The 24,807-nt window shown below is 41.2% G+C and overlaps 1 protein-coding gene across 4 annotated transcripts in view; it reads right to left on the minus strand.

Moving 5' to 3' along the window:
• Positions 1–7,087: 7,087 nt before the first annotated feature.
• PRKAG2 (protein kinase AMP-activated non-catalytic subunit gamma 2) overlaps positions 7,088–24,807 on the minus strand; it is a 222,932-nt gene continuing 205,212 nt past the window's right edge. For 3 of the 4 annotated variants that reach the window (XM_054274315.1, XM_054274317.1, XM_054274318.1), the window contains 10 exons: positions 24,019–24,100; positions 22,423–22,481; positions 21,006–21,051; positions 20,261–20,315; positions 18,386–18,512; positions 17,516–17,681; positions 17,033–17,070; positions 13,243–13,389; positions 10,887–10,980; positions 7,089–8,413 (listed from right to left, as the gene is read on the minus strand). In XM_054274315.1, the coding sequence (XP_054130290.1) occupies positions 8,382–8,413; positions 10,887–10,980; positions 13,243–13,389; positions 17,033–17,070; positions 17,516–17,681; positions 18,386–18,512; positions 20,261–20,315; positions 21,006–21,051; positions 22,423–22,481; positions 24,019–24,100 (846 nt within the window). In that variant the 3' untranslated portion in view covers positions 7,089–8,381. Of the gene's footprint in view, positions 8,414–10,886; positions 10,981–13,242; positions 13,390–17,032; positions 17,071–17,515; positions 17,682–18,385; positions 18,513–20,260; positions 20,316–21,005; positions 21,052–22,422; positions 22,482–24,018; positions 24,101–24,807 lie in introns of all 4 variants that reach the window. The other variant, XM_054274314.1, reaches the window with a different exon arrangement.

The following is a 24,807-nucleotide window of genomic DNA, read 5'->3' on the forward strand; positions in this document are numbered from 1 at the left end:
GCGCTCGGGACGCGCGGCGCTGGCAGCGGCGGGGCCGCACCACGTGACCGCCGCCGCCGCGCGCCGGCCCCGCGTACGCACCTGCGCGTCACAGGAAAAAACTCCCTGCGTCACCCCCGCCTGGCGCGCGCGTCGCCCCCACCCGCCGCACGCCCATTGGCCGGCGGGGCGGCGGCGGCGGGCGGGGATTGGCCGGGGAGCGGCAACGGCGGCGTTCGAAGGGGAGGGGGCGGGGCCGGGTGGGCAAGGGCGAGCGGGGACGAGGTGTGGGGAGAGAAAGGGAGGGGGGAAAGGCGCGCGCCAAGGGCCCGCGCGCGTGCGCGCGCAGCGTGCGGCGGTTGGTACGTCCCGCGCGCGCGGCCCCGCCCCGGCCCCGAGCTCCGTCACCTTGGTCTGCGCGGTCCCTGTCACTGTCCCGGTCCCTGTCCGGGTCCCTATCCCCGTCCCGGTCCCGGTCCCGGGCCCCAGCTCCATCACCTTCGTCAGCTCTGTCCCTGTCCTGCTCCCTATCACCGTCCCTATGCCCGTCCCAGTCCTGCCCGCGGCCCCTTTTCCGATCTCCGGCACCTTCGTCATCCCGGTCCATGTACCTTATCCGTGTCCTGGTCCCTGTGCCCGTCTCAGCCCCGGCCCCGGCCCTTCCCCGATCTCCATCACCTTAGTTATCCCAGTCCTTGTCCCTATCCCCGTCCCTTATCCCTGTCCCTATCCTGATCTCTATCCCCGTCCCTATGCCCGTCCCAGTCCTGTCCCCGGCCCCAGCACAATCCCGTCCCTGTCTCCATCCCTGTCCCCGTCTCCTTCCTCATCCCTATCTCAGCCCCTATCTCCGTTCCTATCCCTGTTCCTATCCCCATCCCTGTTCCTATCCCTGTCTCTATCCCTGTCCCGGTGCCTATCCCCGTCCCTCTATCCCCATCGCAGTCCTTATCCCCGTGCACATCCCTGTTCCTATCCCCATCTCTGTCTCCATCCTTGTCCCCGTCTCCTTCCCCATCGCATTCCCCATCCCCGTTCCTCTCCCCATCCCCGTTCCCATCCCAGGGTCTCCTCCCCGGGCAGGGGGATCTGTCGCTGTCCCTCCCGTGTCCCGCGGGCTCCCGGCACCGGTGCCGGGAGGGGCCGCTCGGCCGGGCTGGTTTGAGTTTGAATAAATAAATAGAATAAATTAAATTTATCTCGGCGCGTTCCCCGTGCACGCTGATTGATGGAGAAGCGTCGGGTCCCGGCGTCGATAAAGTGCTGGGGATTGCAGGGAAGGGAAGGCGGGGTTTGGGAGCCTGGGAATGGTTAACAGCGAGACCCAAGCGCTGGAGAGTTCTCCGCTGTGGAAAGAGAACTGCGGGTTCTGGTGGTGACTGCAGCACTGGATGGATGCAGAATTTAAGGGAGAAAGACACCAAGACAGGAAAGTCATATTCCCCCCCCCCCCCCCCCCCTTACAGATTTTGAATACTTTGGGTTAATATCTACCCTTTACACATTTACTTGAAAAATGAATGTTAGAATTAATTTTTTTAAGTGCGTCTTGTCATTTTGGGGAACATTGACCTAACATGCAATTATGCCAGGGCACAACAAACCAACCTAACAGCTGGGTGATGTTAAGGGACATAGATTGGCTTCTCCCTGATCTCACCCATCCCCTCCCACATATTCATCCAACCTGGGGAGAGAGCTGGGAACTAAAGCAAAAGAAAGCCATTTGTACACAAAAGTGATTCACTCCTGGAGGAGCAGACAGGCTTTTAGGAGATACCTGCATTTTTTGGGATAGTCTAATTATACCCTTCATCTTCTGGATTATGGAGTTTTACAGGATAAGTGCTGGTAATCTCTTAAACAGCAGGAATAACAGCTTTCAGTGAATAGGTACATGATGGAAGGATAGCTATTTCCTGTGGAAACAGGGGGGTTTGTACTTTCCCAGTGATGGCTGTGGTGATACAACTCTGCCTGCTCATTCCCTGTGTCCAGCCTGTATTTCCCACTCCCTACAGCAGATTCCCACCTCATCACAGCGCTGAGGATGGGATTGGTGGGATCTGGGGAGCCTGCAAAAAAGCAGCAGCCTGTGGAAATGCAGTGTTTGTGAGCAGGGATCCTGCTCAAAGCTCCCCAGGAGGTGCAGAGGGACAGCCCTGCCTGATGTGCAGCACCAGACTCCTCCTTGTCTCGTGTCTTGTGATACACACACAATTGTTCATGAAGCACAGGAGGGTTGCAGTAGCCATGATCCTGCAGGACCAACCCTTGGAGCTGTGCCATCATCTTTACATTCATTCCTTCTGGAACCATGCCACGGTCCAAAATTTTGGCATTTTACTGAGCCAGAAGACTGAGAGGACTGAGATAAGAAATACCTTCCAATGCCATACGTGGATTTGGAAAAACAGCTGAAGTTTGTAGTAGTGATGCTTTCCATTTCTATCTCCATACAGTTCTTATTACTTGCCTGTCATATTCCAGCACTGGGCTTTTCACTCTGTTAAAACCTAAATTGTATTTTCAGGATATATATCCATACTCCATGGTCAGAGTGGGGAGCATCAGCATTTTTTTCATTTGTGGGAGTTTCTGTTTTTGTTCCCTCAATTTTTTTTATTAGGTCTTTTCCCTTACTCTCTATTTCTTATCCCACTCTCCTTTTGGAGCATTGTCTATTTATTTATCTGGTTTCTGTTCCCTTGCCCCTGGCTCACTCTGTGCTTGTTTAGGGGAGTTCACCACTGCAGGGTTTCTGTTCTTCCCTCTTTATTTGCTTTATTGGCCCAAATTGCAATGTAGTTGTCTCACCTTAGGATGCTTGTCAGCAGCAACACAGAACTCATCCATCCTGGGCATGGGTTTATTTTGAAGAAAAAACCTTTAACTTCCTTTTCTTCCACTGCTCCTTTGGAGGGAGTTGCGTAATAATCCTGATCCTGCAAGTGCTTCGTTTTGTCTTGGCTGGGGCACTGGGAATACAGGGAATTACAGAGCTTTTAGGGAAGTTTGTTGTTTTTCCATGCTCCAGGGCTGGGTGGCACTGCTGATGGCCTTTGGCAGCACTCTGGGGTGCTGCTACTCAAGAGGCAGCAGCTTAAGCAGAGGTGGGAGGATCTGGACTGTGGTAAGGTGTTCCTGCATTTCTCCTGCCCAGGTGAAATCTCAATACTTCTGGAGTGCTGTGAGCAGGGGGACAGCACACCTGTGGCTGTGAACGTCCAATCCAGGCCCTGTGCATTATCTGAACTCCTGTTGTTTATACATTTAGGCCTGAACAGCCCCACACACCAAGGAGCCCTTTGCTGAAATCCTCTCTCCCTGTAGCAACCCAGGTGTGATGCTCAGGTTGTGTTTTCCCAGGGCAGCATTCCACAGCATCACTGCATGAGGAATTTGGACTGTGCCTGTGCATTCCCTGCTCCTGCTGCAGCCTCCTCACGGCTGCAGTGTTTGCAAACTGAGCTCCCAAGGAGTTCAGAGGGCTGTGGGACAAGTGACATCCCCTGTGTGCCTCTGCCCTGGCTGTGCTCCAGGCCTGCCCCCATCTCCCTCTGCCAGGCTCTCCCTCAAATCAAGCACAGCCTTGGGATCAGTTCAGAGGATAAATGACATTAATGACAAGTAAGTTAACATGTGTCAGGGACACATTTTCTGAAAAATCCTTTCCTTGGGATTTTTTTCTCCTGAGAAGCTGAGAGACCTCAGGAACAAAATGTAAGCAATGGTTATCTGCTGCTGTGGAATGCAACAGGTGCATCTGGGATTGGTCTCATGTGGTTGTTTCTAATTAATGGCCAATCACAGTCAGCTGGCTCAGACTCTGAGCCACAAGCCTTCGTTATTCATTCCCTCCTTTTCTATTCTTAGCCAGCCTTCTGATGAAATCCTTTCTTCTATTCTTTTAGTATAGTTTTAATATAACATATATCATAAAATAATAAATCAAGCCTTCTGAAACATGGAGTCAGATCCTCATCTCTTCCCTCTTCCTCGGACCCCTGTGAACACAGTCACAAGCACGCTCAAAGAATGCAACACATCAGATGTGGCTCTGAAAGACAAGATACTAAAGGGAAAAACAGGAAGCAGGGCTGGGTGAGTGTCTGTGGGGAGATCAGGCTGGACAAACAGTGCATGGCTCTCTTTTGCTACCTGTACCTACTTTTTCTGATGGAGAAAGAACCACAATAGATTCCAGGTTGTAAAGGTAACTCAAGAGGCAAGTATTTTTACACTGATCCAGCCCATGCAAACCCACGGCCACCCCCTCCCAAATGCAGAACAGCTCTGACTTGTACCTTCAGTTCCTGCAGCAGCAATTAGCAGCACAATTACCTGCCCTGTCCTTCAGCAAAGCAGGACCTTCCCAAGGAGTGTTTTGAAGTGTGTCCAGTGTTTGCTCTGGGCGTGCTTCCACAGGCACAGCACAGCCCTTGCTGCTGCAGAGGTTACAAAGTACATCCAGCTCAGCCTTGCTCTTGTTTCTGCTCCCTCCTGCCTCCTCACAGGGATTGCAGCTTGCAAGATTCACACAGAAACGCTGGAAAAATGTTGGTAGAAGGAAATTAAGGGATTAATCCAGTTCAGAGGGGTGCTGACACCAGGGGTGGGTGCCCTGCAGGTGCTGGTGTGCAGCTGGCAGGGACACAAGTCCCACAGGACTCTTTCTGAAGGAATCAGTTTGATGTGTGAGTACAGGTCACCTCCTGCCCATTCACTTCAGCGGGAACAGGTCTGACTGCAACCACCAGAAAACAAATGAGTACCAAGAAAGTGACTTTCAAAACCACATTTAAATGAAGTCCTGAAGAGTAAAGAGCAGTGTCTGCAGAACATTCCTTTTGCATAAATGCATTCTGTGGCTACAAGGGCAGCATTAAATTATCCGGAATGGCATTTTCCTCTGGAAATTACCCTTAATAAGTGTTCAATATGGGTGAAAGTTCACAGAAACTTTAGAAGTAGACTGGTTACTCCTAAAGCTGCCTGGAGAGTTCAGTGGGAGCAGCTACAGGGCCTGCTGTGATTAAGCACGTGTGGTTTCACTTCTCGTTGGACCCAAACCTGAAAAGCTCCAATTTAATCTATGCTCCCTCCAAAGATGGCCAGAAGTGTTCTCCATGTCTTGGAACTGCTTCAGTCAGATTCCTCCTGTCTGCCATGAGCACAAGAGCTCAGGCCTTGGAAATCAAGGCTTGTTCTTTCTGTTTTACTCCAACATTCATTCCCAGCACCACAGTATCCCTTAATAAAAGATGAATAGGCCTCAGATGCACAACAATTGAATTCACTTCCTAGCAAACAGCAAATACCAGCTGATCTCAGACCCTTTACCTGAAGGATTCCAGAAGTAAAACAGGAAAATGTTTTTCATCAATGTCAGCAAAGGGGGATTTTTCCTCAGTTCAGAGCATCTCTGAAAAATACTGAGAGCTGAAGTCTACTAAGAAACATTTTCTTACACCTAAGCAGTTAAAAATATCCAGAGTAGGTAAAAGCCCTTCCAAGACAAGCCCTTCAGAATAATTATCTTTCACAGACATCTCTTGCTGTGCAAGGAAATGCACAGGAAAGCAGAGGCATCAATCAGAAGTTATTACAGCCCTGCTGGTTAAAATAGAACCCATTTCTGCACCTGCACTGCTGAACAGGCTTTCAGGAGTCACAGGGGACATTTACTGACCCCTCCATCTGCAGCACGGTCCTGGCTGTGAAAGAAAAGGAGCTTCTGGAGCTGTTGCTGTGGTCTCAGATCTGAAAGCACTGCTTGCTGCCTGTCCAGAGGGGAGAATGCACAAGAACTGGAGTCTAGTGACATTTTATTAATTCTTTCTCACGGCTGAGACCTCTAATGAGCGACATGAAGAGCCCCAGAGTGCAGCTTTAGTTACACTATGCCTTTAATCTGGAACATGCTGCAGTGCTGCTGAGTCACCCCTCCTCTCCCCACCCTCATTTACTTACTCCTGTCCCTCCCTTATGCTGGAACAAGCATTTTCCTAGCTCTGTAGAAAACTGATCTGTATTAAAAACGACAAGATTTCTTTAGTTTTGTTTACAAGTGCCAGCACAAGCAGAGTGTGTTTTGATGGCACTGCTGTTTACTTGTGCTGGTGGGGTCACATCACAGTTCTGCCACTCACAAATGCACACTTCAGAGCTGAATTCCAGAAAGAAAGGGTGGAAATCCTCTAAACACAGTTTTGTGCCACTGGGGAGGCAATTCTCCCTATTTTTGCTAGTCCTGTGTCCACATCATGTCAACATAATAATGTGAAAATGGGAAGCTTGCATGTGGTCATGTGAAAACTGCAAATTCATTCTGGCTTTCTGCACACTGCAGCACGCAGGCAGGCCCACAGCATCTGCACCAACAGGGACAGAAGAACTTGTGCTACAAAACAGATATTAAAAAATTACCAGTGGTTGAACCCTTATCTCTAAAAATACCTTGGCCAGAGGGCTGAAGGATGTGCCCGTGCAGATGAGTGATAGGGAGATGCCAGGATGCTTTTGGGCACCTCCCTGCCACGCCATCTCCCAGAGCAGGCTGCAGTGCCTGGGCTGGAGCAAACTTTGCTTTCCAAAGCTGCATCCATGTGGTTTCTGTGGCATTTGCAGGCAGCACTACTGCCCACTTAATCAGTTTCCTACCAGATCGTCCCCTCCACACACCCTATGAGGAATGAGAGCCACTGTTTTTAGTTTGAATCGCTCTCCCACATGAGGACAATCAGAGCCGGGCTGGTGGCAGCTCTGATGGCAGCAAACAGCACCAGGCTGTTGCTCTCAGGACAAAGCAGCTGCTCCAGTTCAATATCACCTGGAATTGCAGGGAACAGAGTCAATATTTACCCAGTCAGGAAAGGTGCTGACAGTGTTTTTCACAAGGTAAGAAAGTGGAAGAAAGCCTAAGTGAACAGTTTCCATCATGTACTACAGGAATATTTTTAGTCGTGAAAGATACCTGTAAGAAGGAAGTTTTCACACATTTAGTTCAGAATTTAAATTCTTGTGGAAAGGAGAAAAGTTCTGAAGAAAGTTTTTCATTACTATTATATTTTTATTAGGAAACTGTTCACCTTTTACCTCCATATTTATAAATGAAAAAATATTGTATCCCATTCCTGCATTATTCCAGTGCAGTATTCAGGCTGGAAACACAGTACAGAAGTTCTACCTCCAGTATTCCATTAGCATGAGCCACCTTTAAATTCAGAGGAAAATAAGAATGCTCCTGGTTTGCACTAATCCAAATGCATGACCATTCATACCTGTGAAAGAACTTGGCACGAACTGCTAAAACCAAACTGATGTTGTAGGGTTTAATTTCTTCCATCTACAAGAATCTACAATTATAAAAGTCTCATCTTCAAACTTTACAGTACATTTACATTAGCAAATACCCCACAGCTTCCCTCACTCCTCCGCTTCTGTACAAATCATATACAATAAAAAGTTTTGGGTTTTCGTTGTACAAACATCATTTTACACTTTAATACAGGTGAAAATATTGTCCTCTGGCACCTCATCTCCTCCATGGTGCCTGTGTATGACAGGACAGAGCACTTTCAATCCATGCTTCCGAAATCTTCAGCTCAAGTAACAGACTGGTGAACAGGGCACAGCTTCTGCAACTCCAGAGTTTTAAATAATGAGAAAAATCTCCCACTTGTTTGTATAACAATCAACAGTTTATTAATGGATATGGTGAAATTTTAGCTATCCACCAAAGATGTGTAAAAAATTGTCATGGAAGTAAAAATAAATAAAGCTGTTTTTAAATCAGTCTTGTTTTACATTTCAGTTCAGAATGCAACATTGAACACAAAACTGTCATTGAAGTTTTAAAGAAGTCTACCGATACCCAAATTACAGCTTTTATGACAAATCTAATGAGAACTGAAACTGATTTGGTTTTAGGTTTAAAGACTTTCACATTCAAATACAGTGTCTCGTTTAGCACAACACTTCCTTTGACAGTGATGGGCAACAGTGATGACATATTGCTGTATTTTGACATAAGGCACTATGATATGAATATGCCATACACTTGCCTTATGCCACATATATCCATTGCTGACCAGTGACTTCTGTCAAATACAAAATGAAAAAGTTTCAGAATACAGTGCATTTTAATGAAGGACATCATGTGAAGTCTTCCAGCAAATGTTTTGAAGACATTTTGAAATACGAGCCTACATTTTAACATAAGCTTTTGTCATGCTGCTTTTTTTGCGACATCACTGGGGGGAAGAGACTCATCATCCATCACTAAGTCCCAAAACACATTCTCAGCCATCCTGCTCTGTTCCACTGCAGTCACTGCTCTTGAGACAAACGACCCAGAAACTCTGTTCAAGTTCTCCTACAAGTGTTTACATTCACAGCAGTCATTCGCTCTCGTTCTCCTTTTGTTTGGCACCTGGAACAGAAGAGGAAAGCAGCTGTCATTGCCTTGGCCACACACAACTGGAGCAGCTCATTCCAACTGCTGCAGCTTCCCCTGATCACATCACCAAAATCACACTCCTAAACACAACATTTTTAGAGAATAAACTGCAGGATTGCTCAATGCCAAGAGGCTCGAGACCATCACTGCTTTAATTTCACTGCTAAGTTGAAGAAACCCTTCTGGGAAGTTACTCCAAATGCCTTTGAAGATTCTCCCCAGCACATAAAAAAAATTTGTTTAAAAACTCCCAACTAAAAACCCACAGCCCAAACCTGTCCCTCAGCTTAGAGCCAAGCCTAATCATCCTAAGAGCCCCCAGAAAATGAGTCCTGCTCGAGCACAAATGATGGGAGGATTTGGTTTAACTACACTTTGTTGATGGAGCCATTTTTCCTGGCTCAGAGGCAGATTTTGCTTACAGCAGGGATCTGGGAGACCTGTCCAGCAGGACTGTGCAGCATCTCACCTCTTCTCCAGATTCTCAAACATGCTGGGCAATGACTGAAGCCTGTGGTGAGCTTGGAGTCAGCATCCAACTCTACAGAGTAAGAATCTCTTGCCAGAAACCTGCAGTTGCTACTTGTAATGTATTATCAAACACTGAAAGATTCATTAAATGTTTTCATATCACAACTGTTAATTTTTTCCCAAACACAGGCTGGTTTTAATTCCTGCCAGTCAATAAATTTTCCTTTCCATCTGTGAGGAGAACTGGACAAGTGATTTATCTGGTGTTGTTAGGAGCAAAGTCACACTTCATACTCTACAAATCAGATTTACATGGCAGACATCCTCCCTACATGAGACAAATTCTAGTCTAAAATTGGGCAGCTGCCTGTGGAAATGCAATCTGATGCTTAACTGCTCCCCAAAAAACCTTCCCTCACTTCCTCTCTTGCAGAGGTATAATCCTGCCCTCTGTGTTGCTCTAACCCCTGTACCAGACTGTTCTGTGGGCGGGCTCAGAGTGCCAGGCTGACTGAAATGCAGCTTTTCTGCTGGCTCAGTGAGTTACAGCAGCTCAGGGATCCCAGAGCATGCTGCTGCCCAGAGTGGCAGCAGGAACTGCCCTCTGCAATAATTCCAGAGCACTTTTAGCTCAGCTCAGAGTTCCAGGTGTCCATGAGACTCCAGCACAACAAAGCTCTTGGATTGTCAGCACCCAAATTCATCTTTTCTGTCTGAACTTTGCACCATTAGCACTAAAATCTGCTCTGGATCCTGCTACCCTCCAGGCATGGATGAAACTCCCTCCTCTGCCAACACTGCCTGCTTGTCTTTACACCTCCCTCTTCTTTCCCCAGGCAAGGATTCCATCTGACCCAGACCTCTGGGCTGGTTTCTCATCCCTGCTTTCACAGAGAGATGGGTTCCTTGCTCTGCTCTTGCTCTTCCAGGTCATTAAAAGGAACCAGATGTACTGACACAACCCCTCCAGCAGTGAGGCTGACTGCTGCTCTTCAGAACAGAAATATTTCTATTTAAATAAGGTATACATTACCTTTTTTTTAAAGTCTACAGAGGAAAAAACACTTTTATATAATTATGTTATCTATCAGGGCAGGCAAGAGATCTCAGTTAAGCTCACATATTGACTTTTTTGGATTTATTTTATTTTTTATTTATTTGGATTTATTTCATTTTTTATTATTATTTATTATTATTATTTGGAAGTATGTACCTGGCTCTATTTGTCTGATTTTATTTTTTTTTGAGGCAAAATGGTAACAATCCTCAAGACATTTTGCCTTCCTGACAGAGCCAAAAAAGGGCTTTGCTTTAGTTCCTGTGACACTGAAGTAATTTATGAGGTCAAAGTGAAGTTACAATTTAAAACATAAAGCAGGTTAAGAAATTGGGCAAAACTTAAAACCAAACTAAATCCAGCCAAATCAAACCTCACAACCAAGATAAAAGTAGCAGAAATAAACCCACTGCTGGATACTTTTGTTAAAAGGAACCTGGTCATGTTTAGATTGATCACTAGAGATCAAACCTGATCACAAGGGAGTTTTATACTGGAAGAGTTCTGGTGGGCTGAGGTTCCATCTCTGACTTAAGCTGTGCCAGCCAAGCACAGCTGGACAACAGCAAGGCTCCAAAAAGTGATTTTTTTAGTGGAAATCACAGCTGTGACCACACTTGGCCAGAGTACAGAAACTCAGACGGTGCCCTGCTGTAATGTTGTCTATACATCCAGCTTCATCCACTTAAAATATTAATCAAATTTTTTTTTTCCCCCCTAGAAAAGGTATATGAACAACAAGGATATTTAGGAAGCTTCTGCATATTCTCAGTGAACAGGAGACTGGCTTTTGTCAGCTTTTTTCCTGAAATTACTTGTGCATTTAAGAACTATAATCAGAAAATCAGACATCTATCACTGTGAATAACTGTAACCCAGCAGGATGTGCCCACGCCCATGGCAAGGGCAGATCCATACCTGCAGGTGTGAGTACCAGAGCTTGTAGGATGTCAGAGAGGGAGATGATCCCCACAATGCTATCAGCTTCATTCACCACCACCAAACGATGAACCTGCCAGCAGGAGAAGAGTCTCAGATATATTGACCTGATTTAAAGTAGGCAAAGCAAAGAAAAACAAAGGAACAAACAAAGCCCCTAAAGTAAAGTGAAGCATGAAGACAAGAAGGAAAAAAACAACCCAAAATGGTTCAAAATGTCAGGAATAGCAATTCTCTCACAGCAACACAGCCATGCTTGCCCTACATAAGTGAAAATAGTGCATGGTTAAAAGGAACACAGCTGGCTGACTGAACAGCATCTCATGTGAAGTGACAGGTAAGTCTAGATCTAGGTCTTGAAAATACTTCTGTTCTCAAAATGTGGCACTCACATCAAAGACTTTTCCCCAAGTTACAGCCTCTGCCCAGCTCAGCCTGTGGTCTCCAAAAAATCAGACACAGTAATAAAATGAGGATTCCTTCTGAAAAATACTCCCTAACTTCTTCAGCAGAGAGACAGAACACTAAAACTTGTTGTATTTTGACACCTCTGTGTTGTTTTTTACTTAATTTTTCTCACAGGGATACACAATGGAAAGTGAGTGCCAGATTAGTTTTATAACAATTTGTTTTGAACAGACTGTTTAAGACAGAAAAAGGACTCAATTTATCTATGCAAATAAACACAAGGACACAACTTGGAAGAAAGATTTATCAACAGTAAGACCATATTTTCAAACAATGATCTTATCCTTACAAACCTCTCTTATGGAACATTTTACACCACAAAACTTTTGTCATAACTGCAGGGAAATTAGGTGGATACTCCTGTATCCTTATTGGGCAGAGCACACTGAGAAAAGCCACTGCAGAACCAGGGAAGTGTCTGTCCTAAGTTCAGAGCCTACCACGTGTTTACTTTTACCCAGGTGAATTATCTCACTTCACTACTAAGTTGAGAGAAAATATTTTATTTTTGATAAAACTACACTGGTGATATTTTAAACAGGTTTATTTATTTCTGCATATGCACATATTTAATAATTTTATTCCCCTCTCAGTGTAATGAAAATGGACAATGTTTCATTTGTTTAATTGCTTGTAAGATCAAGCAGTTGTCTGGCAGCTAAAAATAGCTGTGTAGTAGTTTTGACTGACTCATTTTTACATGTAAGCTCACTGTGTTTAGACTGAAAGAGAGGGTAGGAGTTGTTCTTAAAACACAAATGTCTAAAGCTTCTGAAGATAGTAATAAAATAATCCAAGTTTGAAATCTGTGTATCAGGAATGCTAAAATTATTCAGTTCAGGAGGAAGCTCAAGCAAATGCTGAAAGTTACAAGTGGAAATTGCCTAATGAGGTTCTAAGGGCTTCTTAACAAAGTGGAAGTTTTCTTCATGTCAAGCATATGCCTGGTTACAACCCTAAATAAATAATAATAAATAAATAAATCTTGTAATTTATGAAGTTAAAGCATTTAGATGGGGCTGATCACACTCAGAGATGACTGAAATTGGGAATATTGATTTTCTCCTGCAGAGAAGCCTTACAAGGGAGGAAGACCTACAAACCCATTCATCTCTGCATGTAAGGAAGTTCCCAGTTCTAACAAACAAGATAAGCAGCACCAAAAGAATGGACAGCACAGAGATAAACATTTACAGGAGCAGTCAGTGATGGCTTCTTCACAAGAATTTACTTTATGGCCCTGTTTGACTGCATTTCTATGACAGCAGTGCAGGATTCCATCATGCATCAAAACAATTTGCACCCAATAAATTTCCTGAGCCAAGCTATAAACTGGGAGTTTAACAAATGATTTGTTTGCAAAACTTATGACAGGCTTGGAAGAAACTTGGGTATTATCATTAAATAATATAATACAATACAATACAATATAATATAATATAATATAATAATTATATTTTAATATAATAATACTAGAATATGTTATAATATTATAATATATTATTATAATGTTAATATTGCTACTAGTATTTATTAACTAAACTGAAAGCTTTGCATTCAGTTTAGTTACTAAAACAGAAATGCAAATAACTGAATATCATTACAGGTGTACTGTGAAATATTTTGCACATCCTTATAAGCATCTAAAACCTGAGTCTGTAGAGCAGACTGAGTTACATATTAATTATTATAATTATTAAAAGGTAATTAGATAATTTAAAAATATTTAACATAATATATATTATATTATTAAAACATAATTGTTAAAAATACTTTCACCAAGCAATCAAAACAACTTAAAGATGATAAATTTGTACTGTTTATCAGTTTGATAACACAAATTGCAGCTTCTAACGCAGGGACTCACCTCAGCCTTCACTATTCTATCCACAATGGTCTCCAGTGTTTCCAGCATACTGCACTTTACAACACCTTCAAAATACTGAGAGCGGTGCTGCAGGGCTTGTGTCACTGTGATATCTAAGTTATTATATGTTTTTTCAGCAGCAAGATTCTGCAAAAAAACAAACCCAGGCCCCATCAGACAGCTCAGTACTTAGTAACAAAGCACTCCATAAAGTAAATATTTTGGCATTGAGCAGATAGGCATTTCTGGTCTAAGCTGAGTCCATTCCAAGTAACACATTAAACAAAGCTGATGCTCTTCAGATTCTGGGAGCTGCTGAGCACACAGATGATGCTGGACACCATCTGACACCCTGGGTTCATTGATAAAACTGGGGAAATGCATCAGGCCAGTGAAAATCTTACTCTGTAGCTCATCTTTGGCTTGGTGTCACCCTGTTTTTGCCACGAGCAGCAAATGTAAAGGTGAAGCTCTTCAGCTTTCACACCACACAGAATATACAATTCTTGGTTTGTTTTTCATAGGGCTGGGGAAGGCACCAACTGCTCTGAACACCACCCACAGAGTAGATGGCAGTGGCTGAGAGCTAAGTGGAGAGCAAATTCATTCTTCACCTTCCTGATTTGTGGGCTCAAACTCCCTCTCCTGGACTCAGCTGGTGCTGTCATTCAGTGACACTTTGTGTGTCTGGGTGTATTTTAATAAGTACTGTAAGAATAATACCAATGAAAACCCATCCCCAGCACTAAAAGGAAGAGATTTGAAGAATTTGAAAGCTGACATTTTTCACTTTCATTCTAAGAACAGGATCATGCCTGCAGTGAGAGGGCTCTGTCCAGACCTGCAGAAGCTTTCTGTAGGTGAGACCATTGTGGTATTTTACAAGTGTTGGCACACCCTGGCCTACTGATTTTGCTGCTGAGGCACTGAAGAGAGAACAAAGGGAGAGCTTTTAAATGAAAGCACTGGACCAAGCAATAAAATTAAATTAAATTTTGGCTAGAAGATACTCGGGTCAAGTGTTTTGATTGAATTACACCAAACGTGACAAGACAGGTTCAAGGTGATCATGAAGATAAAAAACAATTTTAGTTAATTAATTTAACCAGGGCCTAATGAAGGACATTGAGAGGACATAAAAAGCCTCTGCAAACTGAAGTCACCCTACACACAATAACTGATGCAATATGATGCTATTCCTACACATCATTCCATTCCCAGGCTTCCCCAATCAAGAACCTAAAAATTAATTCAGAACTCTTAAAATGAAAGAAATCTATGAACTTAGCCAGCTGCACACACAGGCATAGCTTCAACCACCAAGCAAGGACATTAGCCACATGGTTAAAAGTTAAAAAAGTTAAAAATCATTATCTTAGAAATTCTATGTTTATTGGAAGATCAGATCCATACACTTCAGATTACAATTTTTTCCTTCTTTTAAAGCTGAAGATCAGGTTGAAGCAGCCTGATGGAATCTGGAAGCTCAGAGGTGATTATCTTTTAAAATAGAATATTTTAGATTCTTATCTAGAATTTAGATTTATTTAGAAACCTAATAAGCAAACTAGGCCATGTGAGGAAAACTCGAATAATAACCCAAATCAATAGATGCCCTAACTCCTTCCCATGTTATTAGCTGTGTACAAACAATTATATCCTACAAATGATATCTTTGTGGTGGGGAGTGTTTATCCAATTCCCAATACATATTTTTTCCCAGATAAATGATCCAACATCTCTAAAAATCCAATTTGTTGCCTCATCACTTAAAATGAGAAAAGAAGTGAAAAACACAAGGAGCCCTCTTCCTTTTGGTGTCTTTTTGAAGAAGAATGGGAAATGAAGGGAACATGTCCTGCCTCAAAATCTAACACAGTTACAAAATAAACTGAAACACTGAATCCACCAACTGGGAAATTTCATTGTCTTTGATACATCAGTTCATCCTCTCTACAACTACTGCCCACTGTCTGACAAGCTTTTATGCAGAACAGGATCTTACACAGTTGAGAATTCTAAATAATAAAGACAAATGCCTTGAAATGGCAGGCAAGAGCAGTGACCTCACAGAATTTTCAGTATTAGGAACAATGTTTGCAGCCAGAGATATTTATAAGCTTAAAGTATTTCCACTTGGTGCTATTCTCCATTTTACTGAATTCCTTCTAGGCAGTGTTTCAAACATCTGGATTCTTCATTAGTGCAGCTGGTTGGTGGCAACCTGGGCAGTGAAACCTCTAGAAAATAATGTAGTTGTCAGATGCTGCCCTTAGAAAGCAGGGGCACACAGCTGGGAGGGGACAGGATAAAAAAAATATGTATTTCAAGTTTCTGAAAACCATGAGAATGGAAAAGCCCTTGTGTGATGGTGTTTGCAGGGGTCTGAGGATGAGAGAAGAGATGAGGATCTGACTCCACGTTTCAGAAGGCTGATTTATTATTTTATGATATATATTATATTAAAACTATACTAAAAGAATAGAAGAAAGGATTTCATCAGAAGGCTGGCTAAGAATAGAAAAAGCAAGAATGAATAACAAAGGCTTGTGTCTCGGACAGAGAGTCCAAGCTAGCTGGCTGTGGTTGGCCATTAATTAGAAACATCCACATGAGACCAATCCCAGATGCACCTGTTGCATTCCACAGCAGCAGATAATCATTGTTTACATTTTGTTCCTGAGGCCTCTCTCAGCTCCTCAGGAGGAAAAATCCTAAGGAAAGGATTTTTCAGAAAATATCATGGCTACACCTTTGCTCTTAGAGGCTGGTAAATCATGGCATGAATCTGAGTATGCAACTGGAGCCTTGAGGAAAATCCTGGATTAGATCTAAAGCAGAAGGAACACAGATGCAAGACTCTGGAGTCAGAGACACAAAAGAATGGGCCAAGTAGTTTTTATATCATTGAGGAGGTCATGCTGTACAAAGTACTCAGACTGCACAGAGATATCTGCATTCTCTCTGAGAGCAGACTGGAGTGGCAGCAGCTGGAAAAAGGAAATCCTCACTTGGAAAGAAAAACCAACAAGAACAGAAGAGTTCAGCTGTGAGGGACCTGCAGTGATCACCTGCTCCAAGTGCCTGACGTCGCAGGGAGGAAGAAAAGCTGAGGCATCTATTTTATCCAGGGCACTGCCCAAGTGCCCCTCGAGCACTGACAGCCCTGGGGCATTGCCCACCTCCTCTCTGGGAAGGCTTTTCAGTGTTCAGCCACCTCCTGGCAAAGAAATGCTCCTAAAGCCCCATCTGAACCCTGCAGGGTGGCTCTGGACCATTCCCACATTCCCTGGATCCCAGGGAGAAGAGCTCAGCACCTCATTCTCCATTTCTGCTCCTCAGGAAGCCCCAGGAACCCAACAGCCCCAGAGCCTCCTTTTCTCCTCACCAGACAAACCCAGAGTCCTCAGATATTCCTCACAGAACATTCCTTCCAGCCTTTTCCCCACCTTTGATCCCCTCCTCTGGATTATGCCCAGCCAGATCTTATTCTGTGTAACATCCAGAACAATAAAACCCTGTGTGCAATACCACCACTAAGGATAACTTAAATAAAAATAGTAATTAAAAAATTATGTGCAGGTTGAAGTGGATCTCTTTCATTCAGTTTGTTAATTACAGCCAAAGGAACAAAATAAAACTGTCATATTAACAAATTAATTTGCCAACTTGTTTACTATATGTATTACAAACATACTACAAACTTAGTACATATATTACATATACTACAAACTTGCAAATATGCTTACTACATATAAAATATTTAAGAGAATTTAAGAGATATACTTACTATTACATCAAATTTGGAATAAATATCTACAACTTTTCCTAAAAAGAAAAGAAAAACGAAGTTAATAAAAAGAAAAACAAAAGTTCACAAAGTGCTTAAAATACAATAGCAGTGTTCTTGCTTCCTGCTTTCATCTGTTATAATTACAAGAAAGAAATGATAGGTCAAGAAGGAAAGACTGAAAAAACCCCCAAAAACCAAACAACTTATCAAAAAAATAAAATTCTTCCAAGCCCATTAACCTACATTTTGCATAAATATTTCTTTATATTTATTTTCTTCACCTTTTAAATTATTTTTTAAAATTCAAATTATTTTAAATTATTTAAATTTAAAATATTTCATTAATTCATCATTAAATTATATTTAATTATGTAAATTGCCTTTTAAATTGCTTTTTTTTAACTTTTTCTTGTGTTTTCCCCTCCTTCCCAGCACCAGTCCAGGGCCCAGCAGCATTTCCCTCCCCACTTTTGCACCCACCTGACTCATCCACCACAGGCAAGGCCGATATCCTTCGCTCTACAAATATATTCAAGGCTTTAATGATAGGAGTGTCTGGATGTATGAAGGCAATGTTGTGATAAGTTCCTATTCCAAGTTCATCCAGATTCTTCTTCATAAAGGCAGGCTTTGGCATCTCTGACATCTAGGGGAGTCAGAAGGAATGGATTTACACTGACATTCACCCATCCACCTGCAGACTCCAAGTGATGGGCACAGGTCACTGCAGTTTCCTGATACCAGATTAATACAAAACCCAAACTACCCAAGGGGTTTCTGTTCAAAGCAGAAATTAAGAAATTAAATAACTGTTCAAAGCTCTAAATTAAGACAATAGAACTAGGATTTTCACTCCATTTTTTCTGTAGTAACATATCACTAAAAGCTGTAGATCCTAAGCTACCTCATTCCCACTAAAACTGGAGAGAGAAGATAGAAAACATTAATGTGAATATTTATTCTGAACTCCTGTTGCTTTGTTTGGCCCCCTGTTCATTGTTGTGACTAGCATTACTACAGAGCATTAACAATCTGGGAGACAATTCATTTTTCTTTTCATGTAAACAAACTCCTGAAGTTGAGGAGATGTTCCAGAAACAGCAGCAAATTACAGCACTAGACAAATCCTTGGTGTTGAGGTTTCCTTAAAGGAGTAAAACAAAGTAAAGGTAAACAATAGGCCTTATATCAAGCTTTAATTTCCCTGTTACCAATAAAAGATGCACGAAGACACAATGAATTTGGAAATTCATTATGAAATTTCTGCACTAAGACTTTAATTACTTAATTATATCAGATGTCTAGTGTGGGGAAAAATCAGTTAAGCACAACATAGCATTAAATACTTACAAAAAGCTGGAGGAACTTGAGGATTCTTTTATGGGTAAGTATATAAAGTGCATTTCCACTGACTGGATCTATAACTGGCAATCTGTGGATTTTGTTTTTGATCAACGAATATACAGCATCAAAAAGGCTGAGGAGAAAAACATTTTAATTTTTTAATGAATTCTAGCAAACAACAAGTAAAGTCAAGTGATACATATGCACACATTTATAAACCCACAAGAAGTCTATGTGGTAATTATTTGCATTATCTTTAATGCTATAAAAAACACAAGTTGAGGGATTTCAAATTAACTTTTGCAGCTTTTTGCTTTGCAACACATGAAAAGCTATATGCTCATGGAAACCTAAATCCATTAAGAAAATGTGATGGAAAGTTCATTTTGTGGTATAAAGTATAGAAAAAAAATTCTTCACAAGTGTAAATTGTTTTTTCAGCAAGTGCTGTGCTTTTATTATCCCTGCACTCAGAATGGGTCTTTCTGTTAACAATCTGTGAAAAATGGAGTTCCTGCACCTAATGAATCCCAATCCCAAATTTCTGTAACATTTGCTGCAAAGGGCATTTTTATGGCTACACATATATATGTAATAACCCCAAACAATTACCTAATAATTTCACTGAATTACCACTGGGGATTGGCAAAAAATTATCCTTAGGAGATCTAAAACATTCCCATGCACTGCACACTAGGATTGACCAACACTCCAACCTGCGCAAGTCTGTTCTTCTTGCAAGCGACACTTATTTTTTCCCTTGGTGTATTAAGATCATGATAAAGCAGCTGACCAACAACTGCAATAAATTAGCAAGTAAAAAAGTTGGGAAAACTCTGATAAACACCTGCTTGCTGAAGCAGGCTCCCCCTGCTGCAGACCCCACTCCTGCAGTGAGTGTTTAACAATTCCCAGGTGCTGCAGTCTGACTGCCCCACAACCCAAGCCCATCTCTGCATCAGCTCTGAAGATGACTCGCTGTAACCTTTTCTAAAAGTTTTATTGTATCTTCTTTATGGCAAAGTGCTGCACTCTGACTGAAAACAAATATGGCTATTTTGTTGTCTTAACAATATTATTTGCAACCTGCCACCATTCAAAATACATCCCTCATGACTGAATTTAATGATTTATTCATAACTAAATGGTAATTCCACTGAGGTACTGCATATCATTACTTCAGTGTAATCACTGGAGCTCCCTTACACAAACAATCCTGGTCCACAAACTGAAAGCAAGAACCAGAACTTCACCCTCCAGTTCAGCAATTCAGTAGTGCTCAGTATTTAAGAGATGAACTAAATCTCCCTCTCAAGTTGTTTACTAAACAAGGCATAATGACAGTTTAAAAACTATTTCTTTCAGCTTCCATCAAGAAGGAAAGGACAGTAATTTATATTTGAAGAAACAGAGCCTTACAGTAGAGCAGAACAAACTACAGAGATACTGCCTTTCCTTTAGTTAAGGAAAGCTATTTCCCTTAAAAAGGGCTTTAAGTTTCTGTGACTGCTGAGAACAAGACAGCTGAAAGGCTCTCAATGTTTTGATTTTCATGAAATAAAGATGACCTGAAGGGTCATTCTATTGGCTGTTTTACATTTTAATTTTGACCCACGTCTAGCTCATTTACCAGAACAGTTATGCTGATAAACCACAAAAGTTCAATTTAAAATTCCCATCTTAGGATAATCAAAGAAGTCTTCACTCACAATAAAAAAAAGCTCTGACCCCTTCTTGATTATATTAAAAGACAACCCTTCTTTATTGTACTGTAGTTTACGAAACAAATTGTTTCTTCTTACATATAAAGAGGCCTTAAATTGAGAGTTGAGACAGAGTTAGTGTATTTCAAGTTAAGCAGAGTGAACAGTGAAATCCTACCTTGCATCTGGGGAGATGTTCACTAAAGGTTTAAAAGTCTCTTGTAAATAAAGCTCTGTGGTTAGAAAATTAATAGACTGTTACCACTTCAAACGAAAACATCAGCTTTTTTATGAAAGCATTTCATGAATTCATTCATACAAAATTAAGTGGCAGACAGCAATTTACAGTTAGTTATTCTACCATTTATGCACAGTGCTCTATATTGACATTAAAAAGACATCAAATTTAAAAGCAGGACTGAGCTTGATACCAGCAGAGGTCACTGCAATTACAACAAACAATCCTTTACTCCTGCTGGCTCTGTGAGTGTGTGCTGCACACAGACACCTCCATGGATCCCTCCATGGGACACACACTGCTTTGCAATGGAGCTGCTCCCTGCATTCAGCACCTCTGGGCACACCCAGGATTTTGCATGAATTTCTGGCTGCAGGGTGCAGCTCATTCAGGCACAGCTCTGTTCATTCCCACTCCACATGTGCCTCACTCTGCTGGCTTCTTTCCTTTCTTAAAGAGCCATGAACGAGGGGCAAAGTGTTACACAGCCCAGATCACAAGTCCATGGCTGTTTCAGATAGAAAAATAAGGAATAGGAGCAAAAAAAGCTTTTCCTATTTCTGTTTTCATTAAAAAATACGTGAAGTCTATGATGAATTCAAAATCCATTCTACTGAAAAACATCAGAACCTACAAATTATCAAACAAACCTACAAAAAATCAACCAAGTAGTAAATATTCTTACCCCTCCAGGTTTCTATCTTGTGCTCCTCCAATTCATAAATCTGAACCTACAATGAGTAGATGGAAGTCCAAGTTGAAGTGATTTCATTTTAAACCCTTCATTAACATTGTAAACATCCGAATAATTTTATTTCACTGCTGAAAAATCTAACAGAGCAAGAACAGTCCAACACAGCATTTCTTGTAACAAGGAAAAAGGTGCAATCCTGCCCCTAATGCAGAGTACAATTCTGGATTTGTCATTTCAGGACAGAAAAGCCTTTTACTGGTCCAGGTTTGCAGTCCAGGTGTTTTCTGCACTCAGAGACATCACCTCAATCATTTTTACCACCTTCAAACAACCACCCAGGGTAAACCCTTGGGGGATTCCTCACGCACCCACACCAGTAAAAAGCTTACCCTGATCACCTGACTTCTTAATGCCATCAGAATAAAGTTACCTGATCATTAACAGGCAAGAGCATTTATTTTAGGGAGAAACTACGTGGATGTTCCTCATCACTCAATGGTGGGTATTGTCTAGTCCATGAGCAGTAATGTCTTCATACTGAATGTCCTGATGACACTGAAATACTTTAAGAATGATATTTTCTGCATAATTTTACCTATTAAAACTACAGCATTCCCTGATGGAACATTCATTTATTTATTTTTCTTACAGAAGACTGCATCAGTCATTTAAGTCAGATATTGTCTCTCCTCAGCTTCTCCTATTTGCTGCTGCCAGTTTAAGCAGAAGCTGTGAACAGGACCTCAGACAACGTAAATGAGTGAGAATTCATCAGGAAAAGTCTCATGGAAAATCAGTAATATTGATGCAGAATCACAGAAACAATTTTAAAGAAATTGTCTCAGTCCCCAGAGAGAAAAAAAGAATTAACATGAAGGAAGGACAGTGCACCACACTACTGGCATCTGATGAGAATTTCACTATCAATTTTAAAAAGTAACATGAGCTTTGAGAAGGCAAATACATCAGCTGTCTGCTCCATCCAACTGTTCTTGATTTTTTAGCTAGTAAAACACAGTACATATGTTTTAATTGGTAGGGGGGGAATTCTGATTTGACAGGAGCAAGAAAGAGATGTAAATGTTTGCATGAACATGCAAGCTAGAGAATTTCATCAACTGACTGCCAATGGGAATTTCAAATTACAGTTAATTGAAGTCAACAGATTTCCAATTGATTGTGCAATTCAGCCATGTAACTAAAATATTTGCATATATTTAACTAGTTTAACTTGTTTATTCTATACCATCACTCCAAGAACAGTAATTTTTTACAGCATCCAAGCCTCTGTGAGTTACCATGCAAAGACTTAAATAATAATGACAATCATCATAAACTTCTCAGTTTGGTGTATCAGTCTCTGTGCTGTATATTAAATTATCAAATTACAGCTTAACATCATACTTACCATAGGAGACTTATAGTATCTATGCAGTATGTTAATGAAATCTGTAATTGTTAACATTCCTGTAACAAGTGATACATAAAAAAAAGTCTTTAGATAAATACTTAACATATAGAACTTTCAGAACTTTATTTTCTCTATTTATGTGCACAATATATAATATAATAAAAGTTAAGCCCATGTAAAATACTACTGGTATTGGACTATTTAACAGTGGGATTTCAAAACCATGTCTATTCACTTTCACACTGACACAGTGCTTCAGAATAAAACCACATCTGAAGTAATATTCAATATTATAACCCATGTTCTCCTCACTTTCAATCTGACTCAAAAATCCCCTTGAATTCAGACCACATCCACCCCCAAAGGCATGGAAGGAAAAGAGGGGGTTTAGAACATCTTTAAAGTTGGAGAACTATTCTTGTCTTTCATTTTCTTTTTGAATAAGACACATTCTCATTATGTACTTGCCAAGTCAGGCAGACTCCTAGACTCAAATGAAGGAACAGTGTAATACATTTTTCTTGACTATTACTTATTACAGAACTTCATTCAATCATTTCCATGGTAATCTTCAATGCCTGTATGGAAATGTGACTTTTCAAAAGAAAAAAATAGCACATCCATTGTGTAAATATATAAATATATATATTTTAAGCACCAACACCAAGCTATGTAATATAATATTGATGATTAGTTTAGTTACCTGAAAATATTAATCTTTTTTGAGCTTTCAAGTTCTAGATTTGAGAAGATGCAATTGCTCCACTGTTTACTACTCCTACATCTAAACTGAAGAAACTAAGAAATGGGGAAGGGAAAAATTAATCTGGAGGTCAGCTTCAAATCAGTAGAGCTTAGTTATAGACAGAACATGAAATTAAATCAAATTAAAATAAAAACCACAGCACTCCTATGATGTATTGCAAGACTGCTCCTCCCCACATGGATTTAAAGTATTTTAACAAATGCTTTATTAAGTATCTACCATTCATTTCCAGGAATCCTCAACGTTCCAGGTCACAGCAAATACATATAATTCTATTTGTCACTGCCACTGTGACCCATTTTCTAACTGAAGGAGATCTAGTTTTGGAAGATTATTGTTGTGGTAATTAATGACATGATTTTTTAAAAAGCAGTACACAGATCTAATGCTTTTCACCTAACATGGGACATCTCTGTATCTCCAGTTCTGGTTTTAGAGATCCTCACTGCACTCACTGAGCACAGGCAGAGACACCCTCCTACTGCACTTATATCAGGATATTAAATTATTAAATTATTCTCTTTATAGTTCCTGTTTTCAAATTTTCCTTTCTGTGACCATTGCCTTTATTTTTAAATACACAGTGAAGTGCAGATATTAGAGACTGAATTCCAGAAGGGTGGGACCTAAAAGAAGCCTCATGATTCCTAAGGTAGAGCAAAGCTGTCAAAGCTGGCACCATTGCACTCCTCACAAGGAGGGAAAAGAAACTCTCTTTGCCAGTATTTCTCTAGGATGTTATGTGATGGCCAGGCTCAGACCACCTTCTGGAACAATAAAGTACCTTGGAAATTCAAGTAATCCTGAAAAATGTCAGAACTACTTACCTACAAAACTCTGTTTTTTACTCTCCCACAGTGGAGCTGCTCTCACACCGTTTGCCACCAAGGCAAAAAAGGCTTTCTTTACCTGAAAACAAAAACCAAACCAAAATAAATGTCAAATTTTTGCCTTGATTTAACACACCAGACACCATCAAAAGGTTTCCCCTTTCACCAGGAAAAAACCCAAAAGCACTGTAACAGGTAGCTGGCATTCAAAACAGAACAGAAACCACAATGTTAAACAAAAACCTCAGCTTTTAACTTTTAAAATGGTTAAAAAGCTAGAAAAAGCTTAGCAAAACCAGATCTGTTTTTATTTTATTTTGTGAATATTCTAAATTAAAGCATCTGATATAGAGAGGGCCTTACATTTAACACATGAAGACTGTGTTATGTTCTAGTCAATGTTTACTACAGCAAGTTGTTAAAAATATGAGATTGAAACAACAGCAGTTCCATGTCCCCTACAGCTTTTAGACACCTGATTTATACAAATTAAAAAGAGTTTGATTATTCTAAATAGGACTGAAAGTTAAAAGAATTACCTGCCCTGTTTTGCTGCTAAAGAAATCAACCAAGTACTTCAATTTTTTAATTAATGAATCCTCCCCAGAACCAGAGGTTACAGGGTCATGGTGTTATTCTGGAAAGAAACACTTTCTGAACTCTGGTTCTCTGAAAATGAAGGACCCAGGCACTGGTGCACCCCAAAATCCTGATCTAGTGATGTGCTGGAGTGTGACATCCTTCCTGTCCTGCCCACACCCCCAAACAGTCTTCCTGTGGAAAACA

Source organism: Melozone crissalis, unplaced genomic scaffold, assembly GCF_028551555.1.
Source record: "Melozone crissalis strain CALT ecotype California unplaced genomic scaffold, PUWL_Pcris_2 ptg000016l_1, whole genome shotgun sequence".
Taxonomy (NCBI): Eukaryota; Metazoa; Chordata; class Aves; order Passeriformes; family Passerellidae; genus Melozone; species Melozone crissalis.